The sequence below is a fragment of the Dama dama genome, chromosome 10, assembly GCF_033118175.1.
Source record: "Dama dama isolate Ldn47 chromosome 10, ASM3311817v1, whole genome shotgun sequence".
NCBI lineage: Eukaryota > Metazoa > Chordata > Mammalia > Artiodactyla > Cervidae > Dama > Dama dama.
The window spans coordinates 14,377,501-14,391,646 of record NC_083690.1 but is presented as its reverse complement, the minus strand read 5'-3'; the positions used below and the strand labels follow the sequence as shown (position 1 = coordinate 14,391,646).

Below are 14,146 nucleotides of genomic sequence, written 5' to 3'. Positions count from 1 at the left end.
GGAGCTGATAAGGGGTATCTCCAGAAATCAGCCTTCTTTCATTTCAGCTCTGTAACTGATTTCAAAAAGGATACAGTGTGCTGAGGTCTGGGGTCTCAGCATGGAGATTTTCCCATTTATAACTTAACTAGTTTATGCAGGAGTCAAACTCATAATTTTGACTTCATCATTAAGATCTGAAATGTATTCTCTTTCCCAGTCTTGAAGGAGCCTTGGAAAAATTCAGAAGGCACAGAGTCTCAGTCTATCAGATATGTGTTGAAACTATTTTAAAGAATAAGCATTAATCTATAAACCAAAAGAAAATCATCTGTGTCCTATTTTAAACATATATCTTAACAGTAATTTTAAAAGCTGGGATGCTATAATCTATGCAAGTTGAGTTTTTAGAAATGCTCCTTTAAATTAACTTGCTAAAAGACACTTGCCTGCATTGGGAGTCAGGCAAATTTAGTTAAAGTTCTTTGGCGAAAAATTAAATAAACGAATATGGCTCACATCTCTACTAGGAGGGTAAGAAAGGAATCTAGGCAATAAACAAAGACACTTAAAATACATGCAATTTACTATAATATCTTGTCATATGGCAAGGTGGTAGGCTGAGAGCGTTGAGCTCATAAAAGTAATGTAATTCTATTTATGCATTAAAATGAAAAAAAAAAAAAAAGCACAAAACCCCAAAAACCATCTTTCCCAAGTGTCAACGTAATATTACTACTCTAGATAAACAAGACCCTATTTTTTCTAATATTTAAATAATAAAAATTATACCATATCCAAGCTACCTGTGATTTGGTTTTCTTGAATATAGAGGAAAGACAGAGCTGGCAGCACATTCACCTCAAAATTAAAGGGTAAAAAACCAAAGTCAAATTCCATTTCTAGACTAGTGTTCCAAAAGCTATTAAGAGATAGCAATCAGGAGTCAGATTTCAAGATGCCAAGATCTGAAACCTGCAATTCATTTTTTTTTTTTTTTCACATAAAAGATGAAAATAAGTTAACATCTGCTATTCAGAAACAAAACTTAGGTCTTGCTATGAACTCAATTCTTACTTTTAAGGTGAACTTCCAGTCCGTTCCATTCACAAATAGGACTTGATTTATTAAGTTCCCTGCTTTGTATCTCCAGAGTTGATCAAAGCACATTTTCTTAGTACAATCTGTATTGTTCCAAGTGTTTTATAAACATCTTTTGTGAGAGCTTACAGGAGTGATCTGAAATCATATCCAAGGTTTCATCCTATGAGTCAGTTATTTTTAAAAGGAAACAGAATCTGTCTTTATCACCTTTATTTCTCTACCTATCACAAATCTAATTTTAGTCATGAAATTTAAAAAACTAATTAGCAGGATTGTCAGTGGATAATTACTGATAATACTTGGCATGGCAAAGAAAAAAGGCATAATTACCTGGACATGAAAATTTCAGGTCTACACAGTATCTGAACTTTTATAACAGTCCCTTAGCCACTGTGTTCACTACACAGCCCTCCCAAATCGATAACTCCCAAATCCATATTTCCTGTCCTTGACTGAGATCCAAACTGTACACTCAGCTGCCTGTTGAACGTGTTCACCTGGATCATTCACATAGATATTCACTGAATACCTGTTATGTGTCAAGTATACTATGCTGGGCTCTGGAAGTTCAGAATGAAGAAAACAAGACAGTTCCTGTCCTCACAAGACTTTTAACTATGAAGAAAGCCAAACCAGTCAAATAATCATAAAAATATGTAACTTGCAAATTGTGATTAGTTCCAGGTCCCAGTCCAAGTTGGTCTAAAACTGAACTCACGGCACTCCGGTGTGCCTGCTCCCTGAACTCGCATTCTCAGATGGCAACGGTGCCATCACAGGCTATCAGAGACACACACGTGGGAGGCACTCTTCCTCCTCAGATCTCCTCCATCTCAGTACTCCTCAAGCAGGTGTGCACGGCTGGCTCTGCCCACAACAACCTTCCTCTTTTTGGGAACTCCCAACGTGATGGTGGTAGACAGCTTCCAAAGACCCCCTCCCAGTGCCTGGTGAAGGCACAAAATTCAAAGCCAAGAGAGCCCCTAGGATTTTAAAAATGAGCTGGGCAAGAGGAGCTTTTTCTTCCTCTTGGTAGGAGAGTATGAAGACAGCCCCTGCCCTATGCAGAAGCCCAAGGGCCCAGAGTTGGGAGAAAGAGTACCTGTGATGATGAGACCTCTTCCAATCCCCAAGGTCCCTAGGTTGTTCTGGTATCTGCAGCATTTCATATCTTTTACAACCTTCTCCAAGAACCTTCCAATTAATTACTCTTTTAACTGGTGGCTCAGAGGTTAAAGCGTCTGCCTGCAATGTGGGAGACCTGGGTTCGATCCCTGCATCAGGAAGATCCCCTGGAGAAGGAAATGGCAACCCACTCCAGTATTCTTGCCTGGAGAATCCCATGGACGGAGGAGCCTGGTGAGCTACAGTTCATGGGGTCGCAAAGAGTCAGACACGACTGAGCGACTTCACTCATTTAACTTAAGATAGTTTAAACTTAGGAGGATTTCTGTTACTTGTAGCCAGGATTCCTGACTGATAGCTCCTAAACATTTCCAGACTGAGTCTTATGCAACTCTGCCACGAATACCCTAGTTCAGGTCCTCACTGACTCTTACTGGACTAACGCAACAGTCTAATGGGTCTCTGGTCTCCAGTCCTGCCCCCACATGCAGCATCCATAACACAGGGGCCAGAGTGACTACATCACACTCCCCCTGCTGGAGAGTGGCTCCAGAATCAACAGGGACAAAATCTAAACTCCTTAACAGGACACACCCAGCTCTGTACAATCAATCTTGCTCTGCAGCCACGCACCTGTTACTCCTTGCCTCACATTTTATGCTTTGACTGAATGGAATTACCTGGGCTTTAGCTTAGAGAGAGACACACACCCCCTCTCCGTCCAAAGCTGAACTAACTGGTAAGCAGGATATTTTTCTTTCTGAAAACCTGAAGAAAGTAAAGTGGTTTTCTTTAGGTTCACTTCTAGGCATCAAAGTCATCACACCCATTTTTACATTTTATTACACTAAGAATCCTAAATACCATGGCTACAAAACACCTGGTCTAGACACATGGTGTACACAGTAGCAAGAAACTGGAGGAGAGAATCAAAGACCCCAACAGAAAGTTCTGATTGCCACCCATCTTTTCACATTGAGCACAACTCTGTGACTATAGTGAAATTACTGAGTTGCATGCTTCAAATGGGTGACTTCGTGGTACATGAATTATATCTCAATAAAGCTGCTTCAAGTGTCCACTCTTCAGTGAGGCATTCTCACTCAGATACAGGAGAGTACTCCTTCCTCCCTTCCATGGGTCTCCACTGTCTGCGGATGCTTCTAGCTTGGCATGTGAGCTCTAGTTCTTTGAGGATAGAGCCACGGCCTACTCACCTCCGGATCCCCAAGCCTAGTCAAGGGCTTAGTACATACAAAATACTTAAAACGTTCACAGACTGTCCCATGCATTCTGAGCTAGGCAGAACGCTGAAAGACATTTTTTCTAACTTAAAAAATGCACATTGGGTTTTAGGTTAGGAAACTTGGTCCTCTCACCTTGTATTAGATAAGAATATTTGAAAATATGAAAGATGTTTAAATACCTCTACCCATTGTTTAGTTAACAGCTGATCATTTAATTTTGCAGCAACTTTTAAAATCAGATGTATAGAAATAAGGTGCATTTTTTAACTTGCAGAAAATTTCAAACAGAGGCAAGACTACATAAGCAACCAAAGACAACAGAAGTTGGTCTTCTCAAAAATTAAAAAACTTCTTCAAAGAATATTTTTTAAAAAATGGAAAAGACAATCCACAGAAAGGGAGGAAAATTTTACAATTCATACCTCTGATAAAGACTTATGTGGAGGGCAGAGGGGTGCATCTAAAATATACAAAGAAATCTAGAATACACAAAAATATTATAACTCAACAATAAAAAGACAATCCCATTTTTAAAATAGGAAAAGAACATGAATAGGCATTTCTCTAAAAAATATACAAGTGACCAAGAAGCTCATGAAAAGATTTTGAACATCATTAGCCATTAGGGAAAATGCAAATCAAAATTACCACTAGAGACCACTTCACATTCACTGGGATGGTTACTATGAAAAACAAAACAAAAAATAATAAGTGTTGGCTAGGATGGAATCCTCTAACACTGCTGATGGGAATGTAAAATAGTACAGCCACTTTGGAAAACAGTTTGGCAGTCCCTCAAAAAGTTAAATATAGAGTTACCATGAGAGGCAGCAATTCTACTCTTAGGTACACATCCATGAGAAATGATAGCAGATGTCCACCCAAAAAACATAGACATGAATGTTCTCAGCAGCATTCGCAATAGTCAAAACCTGGAAACCACCTAAGTGGCCATCAACGGATGAGTAAACAAAATGTTATCTATCTATGCAGTAGAATATTATTTAGCAACAAAAAAGAATGAATTCTTATATATGCTATGACACAGACAAACCACAAAAACATGCTAAGTGAAAGAAGTCAGACACAAAAGGTCACACATATTGTATAATTCCATTTACATAACATACTCTGAATTCAGAGACACAGAAAGTAGAACGGTGGTTGCCAGTGACTAAAGAGAGGGAAGACTGGGAATTGACTGCTACTCGGTCTGGGGGATCTTTTTAGGGTGATGAAAGTGTTCTGGAATGAGACTGGGGATCTGTGCATAACTCTGTGAATACAGTAAGATCTATTGAATTTTATGTTTTAAATGGGTGGACTTTATGGTATGTGAATTACATGTCAATAGAGCTATTATGAAAAAAAATTACTACACAAAATCATATAGTGACACCTCTGTGCAGGGGCCTGACTGAATCACTTTGCCTACTACAGGATAACCTGTCATAAACACACATACACACACAAACACACAATCTGTTCAAATGAGGAAATGATTTATTTTCCTACCACCAAATCCCCACAGCGACCAATCATAAAATCAAATTCAAAAAAAAAGAAGAAAAGAACAAAAGAGCACACAAACTGCAATTTGCTGGCAGGTATAAAATGGAATTAACCAAAAACTGCACAAAGAAAAATGTTTATCAGAACCACTCACTTCCCTTTGATTACACAGATTTAAATACGTCAAAGTCCTTTTTAACTGATGAGAAAATGTGCCAGCTTCTTTATTAACACAGAGCAAGGAAAAACAAGCATTCTCTCCTATAACAAAATTAACATCCCACAGAAGGTCTGTTTGTACTTGGCCGTCATGAACCTTTCATCTCAGAGCACTGCTAAATTAAACAAGCCTATGTTGTATTGAACACAATGAGCCAGACACCTTGGCAGGCTCCTAAACTCCGCCAGTTAATGCTGAAGAACATTAGAACCAGAGGGGAGGGTGAGAACGAGGGTGATGGTGCTGATAAAGCGGCTGTTTCTTCGTTCCGCCCAACGTTTCACTAATCGACGATAATGGAGCCACTCTAAGAACTGTGACAAGAAAAGCCAGAGAGATCTGGATTCAAGTCACTGTTTTGTTTTTAATGTACTAGCTGAGTGCCAAGTACAAATCTCATAACCAAGCCTTCTATTCTCTAAAACTGGAGTGACTGAATCTAGCCTCTGAGAGTCATTAGAGAACAAAATGAAAGAATACACACCGAAGGTACAGCCCAATGCTCAATATGTACATCCCCACCGTAAAAATCCTCACTGCTCTCAACTCTTCAAGGCAAATATTGATTCTGGAGCTTGTATCACAACAGAAATAACTGATACCAGTCATTCTTTTCTACCTCAAGGACATCTAAGCAACCAAAAGATCCTATGAAAATTCTCTATTAAATTATTCCCCCTCCCATATAACTGAAAGTAAGAAAGCCATCAATAAAGTCTGCTTTAAATGTATTAAATCAGGGCATGACACAAAGCATTCATTCACCTAAGAGGTATTTAAATGCAATGAACTGAGAGAGACATACCAAGAGAAATACTTACTATTAGAGACAAATGCCTATTTTTCAGTGCAATAATTGGTAACCTTTCCATAAAGATTGATGAAATCTGATTATAATTCCCAAGTGTCAGTAATCAGTTCTTAAGGAAAAAGAAAAAGGAAGTGGGATGGTTTCAAGCACTGCAGAAAAGATGTAGGCGGATACCCCTCCCACTGACAGCTATTAACGTTAACATTTGAGAGATGGCTGCCAGAAGATTCAGACAAAAAAACTTTGTTACATTAAAACAAACTGAAATCTACTTACAACAAAACTTACTGGGTTTAACAGAGGCAAACATGACCCGCACCGTGAATTAGGTGTCCTCTCTGAACAAACAGGCTTTACAGAGGTAAAGCTCATGTGGAATTCCCGCGTTTGTCCTGACACCACTACCTCATACTTGCGTGGCGGAGTCTATTTAGAGGGCATCCAGACTCTGCAGTGAGACCGTGGGTCGCAGAGTTGGACAGGAGTGAGTGACTGAACTGGAGTGAACTGAGACTCTGCAGTGGGAGACGGAAGACTCCTTCCGCCCAGCTCCAGACCAAGTTCTATCACAGCACAAAGCGTCCAGGGTCTCAAGGGGGATGGGACATTCAGAGGCTGGAGAGGCCTACCGCTGGGGAGCTCCACCAAGCACCTGTTCATTACGGAACTTGTAGCCCAAAGCTTCTGTTCTCTACCCCTCTTCCCCAAACTCTCCCCCTAAGACTCTGAATTTAATAAAACCTCTGCGAGGGACTGACTCACTGTAAATGCTACAGAAGGAAGGCCGAGTGCTGCCCTTGCTTGGGAGATGTTCTCTATACCACACGTCAGCACTCATTTTGCCCTCCTACTGCAGTTCAGTACTCTCACCCTGACCATGAAACAGTTTCATGTGAATATTCTACCACCACAAATCCTGTATATGAAGACAGAACTTCTCTTCTTTCCAACTTTCCAATCAAATAACCACTTACACTGCCAGTCTAAACTTTAAGCTTTATGCCTAAAATAGGAAGAAACTGTTGCAAATGCATAAAATCCAACCCATTAAGTGCCTAAGAATGTCTTAAAATCTGTTTAAATACAGTATAAAAATTTTTACAAACGCAGCTCAGAGGAGAAATAAATGATAAAGTCTTAAGTTTAATTAAGACGCCAGTTTAACTACTACTAGTAATGCCTCACTTTTCAGAAGTATTTTTAGAATTAGGGTTTTAAAGCATGCAATTAAAGAAAGTTAGTCATCAGTGAAATGAAAGCTATAATATAAGGAACTTCCTATACTATTGCAGAAAAGAAATATAAGAACATAGAACTTCACTTATTTTAGAAACCAAATACAAGATCATACCACTAGCCACAATAAGATAGAGGATAAAGTCCAGAAAATGTAATTAATTTAGACCCTACTAAATGAAGACTCAATAATTTCCTTTCAAGCCTGCCTAGATTTATTAATAACTTTAGATTTATTAAGGAAGGAGTTGCTAAGAAAGTTAAAGTACAAATAAAAACTGCTAGGGGATTATTTAATAAATTAAAAAAAATTTACATGCAAATAGCTACTGCTAAAATACTAATTAAAACTAGCACATGCATTCTTTAGAAGCCCATACTCCAGTGGAAACAAAGTGTATGAAATAAGAATCCTCAACATTGCCTAAATCTATTAGATAATTGTTCCACTCTCTCTGTTTATTTTGGCTGTGAAAAACTGGTTGTGAGTCAGAAACGCTTAACAGGCAGGATACTGGACAAAGATTTACACATTCTTCTTAATGGCTGCCAATCCACTTCTCTACTTTTACTTTTAACAAATGCTCAACTACACAATTAAAATATACCTCAATTTCTCTCCATTATAATTTACTTTATCCTTGTCTTCAAATAACTGAAAGATATTCCCATCTTTATAATATGAAACATATTGTAAATAGCAGATCAAGTACTTTACCTACTTTATATAGTTACTTTCCCCTCAATAGCAACAAAACAAAAAGCAGATTTAAAACACAGTTGTATGTATGATTCTGCAAAGAAATTGGACAGAGTCCAAATCAACAGTCCAAACAAAACATCACAAAAGGTTATGGTAGCAAATGTCACTACAATTATATACATCTAGATTTAGGTGCATTTAAACATCACAGGTGCTAGTTTTCTTCTCCAAGAAATTAAATTTCTTAATTAAAATTAAAGGCACATCTCATTTGCATCTTAATTCTAACTTAACAATGATGATATTGACCAATCATTAATCCTACAAAAATGATTTGAGTTGTCTGCCATGTACATGCCAGGTATCACAGTAGTTGCTGGATGTAAGCTGGTGCATAAAACACACTAGGTCCAAGCCTCAACAATGTTAACCTGGAGTGAAAAGAAAAGCACCCACATGAAAGACAATATAAGAAGATGCATTCTATATCAAGGAAAAAGATGAATTTTAACTGGCTTTCAATTAAGTCAAAAAACAAACAGTAAGCCAATGACAAAGTACATGTTTGTTTCATGCGAGACCTTTCTTAGGCAACTTTTATTTGAAATAAAATCTGAAACAAACATAAAGTTAGAGCTCATATTCATATCAGAAACTGGCAAAATCCTCTGGACAGATGAAACTCAACATTGGCATTCATATGCATACATGTGAATGAATATTCACCTAACTCAGTAATATCAGTTAGTTGCCAATAGTGGAAAATTCTTAAAGAGATGGGAACATAAGACCACCTTACCTGCCTCTTAATAAACCTGTATGCAGGTCAAGAAGCAACAATTAGAACCAGACATGGAACAGACTGGTTCAAAATTGGAAAAGGAATACATCAAGGCTGTATATTGTCACCCTGCTTATTTAACTTATATATGGAGTACATCATGTGAAATGCTGGGCTGGATCAATCACAAGCTAGAATCAAGACTGCTGGGAGAAAGATCAACAACTTCAGATATGCAGATGATACTACTCTAACGGCAGAAAGCAAAGAGGAACTAAAGACTCCTGATGAGGGTGAAAGAGGAGAGTGAAAAAGCTGGCTTAAACAACATTCAAAAAACTAAAATCATGGCATCCAGTCCCATCACTTCACGACAAACAGATGGAGAAAAAGTGGAAACAGTGGCAGGTTTTATTTTCTTGGGTTCCAAACCACTGTGGATGGTGACGGCAGCCACAAAATTAAAAGACGCTTACTCCTTGGGAAAAAAAGCCATGACAAACCTAGATAGCATACTAAGAAGCAGAAACATCACTTTGCTGACAAAGGTCCATATAGTCAGAGCTATAGGTTATCCAACAGTCATGAACCGATGTGAGAGTCGGATCATAAAGGCTGAGCGCCAAAGAACTGATGCTTTTGAACTGTCGTGCTGGAGAAGACTCTTGAGAGTCCCTTGGACAGCAAGAAGATCAAACCAGTCAATCCTAAAGGAAATCAACCCTGAATATTCATTGGAAAGACTGACGTTGTAGCTGAAGCTCCATTACTTTGGTCACCTGATGTAGAGAGCCAACTCATTAAAAAAAGATCCTGATGATGGGAAATACTAAAGGCAGAAGGGGCGACAGAGAATGAGATGGTTGGATGGCATCACCAACTCAATGGACATGAGCTTGAGCAAACTCCAGGAGCTAGTGAAGGACAGGGAAGCCTGGTGTGCTGCAGTCCATGGGATCACAAAGAGTCGGACACAACTTAGTGACTGAACAACAACAATTTTAAAATATTTATAATGAATTAATCAGGGTAATGGGGCTTCCCTGATAGCTCAATTAGTAAAGAATCCACCTGCAATGCAGGAGACCCCGATTCAATTCCTGAGTCACGAAGATCCCCTGGAGAAGGGATAGGCTACCCATTCCAGTACTCTGGCCTGGGTCAAAGAGTCGGACACGACTGAGTGACTTTCACTTTCAATCAGGGTAATAGACCTAAAAACAAAGAACTCAACATATTTCAACATTTTCATCACATTTAAAGTCCAAGAGTGTCTCACATACACACAAGAATCACATGCATGTTTTTAATAAGGAAATTCTTTATGTAAGTAAGGCTATTAGATGAAAGAGGTCTTTAAACATGAAAGGTTTACTCCAGTCAGAAACCCTGCTATCTCGCTTCCCTGGTGGTTCAATGGCAAAGAATCCACCTGCTAGAGGAGACACAGGTTCTAATCCCTGATCTGGGAAGATAACACAGGCCGCAGCTGCTGAAGTCCAAGCTCCTAGAGCCAGTACTCCACAAGACAAGCCACTGCACCGAGAAGCCTGCGCACCGCAGTGAAGAGTGGCCCCTGCTAGAAAAGCCCGAGTGCAGCAACGCCGATCCAGCAGAGCCCAAAATAAACAAATACAATTGAAAACAAAAAGCCCCGCGATCTCACAAAGACACCATTTTTTCCTCCTATTGGACGGGTAAGCATTAAACACATGAACAAAACTCAGTGTGGATAAGGACATGAAAAACAGGACTCTGGTGAACTTCAGTTGGGGAGGGGTCTTTATTTACAGAGGGCAGTTTAGCCACAAGCACCTACATTTAAAATGCGTATCATCTATGACCCAGTAGGTATACTTCAAAGAAGATAAATGAACAAGCATGTAATGATGTAGGTACAGGGTTGTTCGACACACTATTATCCACTAGAAACCATCTAAACAGTCATCAAATGAATGACTCAATTAAAGTATGGTGCCTCTAAATAATCAAATGTCAGTAAAATGATTATATATGATTATACACGTCTTTTACAATTCATGTGTAGAGATATATAAAATATACTCTTGCATTAAATAAAAGACCAATTTACTAAAAGCTGTGTATGTAAATACTTCTATATTCATAAATTTCTAAATGGAGTTTCATCAAAATAATAATGGCAGTCATTTCTGGGTGGCAGGAGGTAGGTGTCATTGATGGAAATTTTTTCTCATTACTGCAAGAAAATAAACAACACATTTTCATTTAAGAAAATGAAGTGTTGCAATCTCACCAAGTGGCTTCAAATCCCTACTTTAAAATCAAAAGTTTTCACTGAACGTTGCAAGTGTGTATAATCACCAAACAGCTCACAGATTTCCACCTGTGGGATCTCCTTCTCAGCACCAGGCTTTAAAACAATGAGATAACGGAAATTTATTAAAGATTCAAGTCAAAGAAGTAAGGGAGCCAAATGACCTTAATCAGAAGCCCACATTTCTGGCAACCACCTTAAGAACCCCAGGTTCTATCAACTGACACACTCCTAAAACAACAATCTCCCTCTTGTAATCTCCAGAAAGCAGGTATGGAGAGAAATTTTTTTTACATAAGAGACGTTTTCTTTAAAAAAATTAAATCATAAAAAACTTACCTCAGTAAAAATGTTTAATTATTTTCCTGTCTCACATTCTCTTTCTTAGCACCTTTACTGGGAACCTAGAGGGAAAAAACAGTTAAAATTACTTTTTATTGAACATCTACGGCATGCCAGGCAGAGTGGTCAGAGAAGGTCTCTCAGAGAACATCAAGTCTGAGAGAAATCAGAATGAATAAAATAGAAGTTACTAAAATGGGAAGATTGGGCAGAAAAGTGAGCAGGTTCAAGTTCAATTGAATAACTTTCCCTAAATGGTTCAAGAACCTACACCTAACGGTAGTCAACCTCACAGCAGGTGAAAAGCTGGGTTGCTAGATTAAGAACACGTGCCTGAGTCTCTGCGCTACCACTTCCTTGCTTGTCTGCTCCTGAGCAAGTCCATAAACCCATGTGCCTTGGTTTCCCCAAGTGCCTAATAACAGGACTCAACTCCTAAGCCGGCTGAGGGTTATGAAAGATAATCTACATCACGGACTTTAAAACAATTTCTGGGACACAGTAAAATGTTCGATGATTGTTAGTTTTCACTTTTATTATTACTTGTTCTTACATAATAAATCCATTTGCCTCTCACCACCTCTATCACCACATTATTACTATAATTATTGAGAAATGGCATAATCCTTATCTTCAACATTCTTACAATGTACTGGGTGACAGAAGAATTACCCAGGCATATGACACAAGGCAGGTTCAGTTCAGTCGCTCAGTCGTGTCTGACTCTTTGCAACCCCATGGACTGCAGCACACCGGGCTTCCCTGTCCTTCACCAACTCCCGGAGCCTGCTCAAACTCCTGTCCATCGAGTCAAAGAAAGATCTAAATCAATTATTCATTTATTTAAAAACATCTGACTGTCTGCTCTTTCCCAGGTGTCCTGCATTCTTTGGTGGACGTGACAGTTTCTCTCCTCACAGCTTCCAGTCTACCAAGGCTAAGCTAGAGGACAGACGGGCGACACGAGGAGACAAATCCTGTTTTTTATTGGGTGAGGGGCAGCACGCATTTGAAGTGGCAGAATTAGGTAACAGAACATCCTAAGTGGAAGGGATGGCACGATGGGAAACTCAGGGCCTTTGGGGAAGGCTACGCAGCCTCTGGTCGGGGAGTATCCGAGAGGGCAACCAGCAGCAAGGTCAGAAAGAGAGGCAGGAGGGGCCTCAAATGCTGGGTTGAGTTTGTTCTTTTCTCAAGGACACTGATTATCCTGCTTGGGGTGAATCACAGTTTACTTTTAATTTCAAGTCTGGTATTGTTTCATTACTTTTCTTTACAATGTGTTTCTCTTTTACAGGTGAGAGGGGAAAGAGGAAGAAGAAAAAGAGAACAGCAACCTCAATCCATGCTGCTGTTGGCAGTGACGGTGGCAGAAGTGGCACTAAGTGATGAATTTCACATTCTTCTTAATTCTCCAAACATTCTTACCAAGCCAGAATTGTTCCTTTTACTAATTAGGAAACCGAGGCTCAGAGGAGTCAAACAGATCCCCAGATGTCCACTGAGCTCATAAATGCAGCTATAGAATTTAACTGCAAGCCTGACTTCCAAGGCTTTCTTTCTCTTCAGGCAAAAAAAGTATAAGGGAGTCTGCAGAATTTAATGCTCGCTAAAAACTAATTAGAATTTCAAGGTATATCACTTTCTATACTTACACAAAAATAAATAGCTTTCATACAATCAAAACCACTTAGAAAAGATAAAGACTTCACTTATAAAAACATACATATATGTATATATAGGCATACATATAAATACGAAATGAAAATGCAAGTTAGTCACTCAGTCGTGTCTGACTCTTCGTGATCCTATGGACTGTAGTCCACTGGGCTCCTCTGTCCATGGAATTCTCCAGGCAAGAATATTGGAGTGGGTTGCCATTTCCTTCTCCAATACACATAAATATACACACATATAATAAATTTAATAAGAAATGGGAAAAACCTGTATGAGAAAAATTTGTGCTCTAGGAATCAGGAGTAAAACCAAACAAATGAAAAAAACATGATGGTCTTGGAATGGAAAATTCAATATCAGAAAGATATCAATTCTCCCTATGTTAGTTTACAAATTTAACATGATCTCAACTTTTTTAAAGTGTGTTTTTCTTTTCCGGAACTGACAAATGATTCTAAAGTTCACATGGAAAAATAAACAAGCAAGAATGGCCAGGAAAGTGAAGGGCAACAGGACAAACTAGTTTTACAAGGCATTAAGACGTTTTATAAATCCAATAATGTGTACTTGTGCAGGAATAGAAAGACTTAATGGAACCGACCAGAAAGCCCAGAGAGGTCTCCCAAAATATCTGGAAATCTGGAATATAATGAAGGTGTACTCTATTCTGAAACAAATGGCTAAAAATTAGTCGCAGCCATATGAATAAAGCTGAATCTATATATCACCCCTGAATACTAGAATAAATTCTAAATGGATCAAAGATTTAAGCGTAAAAATGAAACCATAAAGGGAAAAAAAATCCTTAGAGAAAAGAAACATGGGTGAAATCCAAATTCTTGGAGGCCTTTTCATGACTCAAAAATCCATAAAATATTAACTGCTTAAAATTTAAAGAAAAAGCTTTAAAGCCTTCTCTATACCAAAATATATTAAAGTAAACTTTTGAAAAATGACAAGCTTGAGGAAATTGCAATTCGCATCACAGAGGCCTGATTTAATTTATAAATTCCTAGAAATTGTTAAGAGAAAAAGTAATTCAAAAGAAAAATGTGCAAAGGGCATGAACAAATAGTTCATAGAAAAGAAACAGCCGTTAAGCATGTGAAAAGA

The 14,146-nt window shown here is 38.5% G+C and overlaps 1 protein-coding gene across 6 annotated transcripts in view; it reads right to left on the bottom strand.

The window, feature by feature from the left end:
• MRTFB (myocardin related transcription factor B) overlaps positions 1 to 14,146 on the bottom strand; it is a 219,214-nt gene that overhangs the window by 198,236 nt on the left and 6,832 nt on the right. For 3 of the 6 annotated variants that reach the window (XM_061152870.1, XM_061152869.1, XM_061152867.1), the window contains one exon: positions 11,354 to 11,418. Coding sequence is in view for 2 of the 6 variants with exons in the window: in XM_061152868.1 (XP_061008851.1) it covers positions 1,057 to 1,149 (93 nt within the window). In the remaining 4 variants the exon portion in view is untranslated. Of the gene's footprint in view, positions 1 to 1,056; positions 1,228 to 10,993; positions 11,099 to 11,353; positions 11,419 to 14,146 lie in introns of those variants that run through there. The other 3 variants (XM_061152871.1, XM_061152868.1, XM_061152866.1) reach the window with 3 other exon arrangements.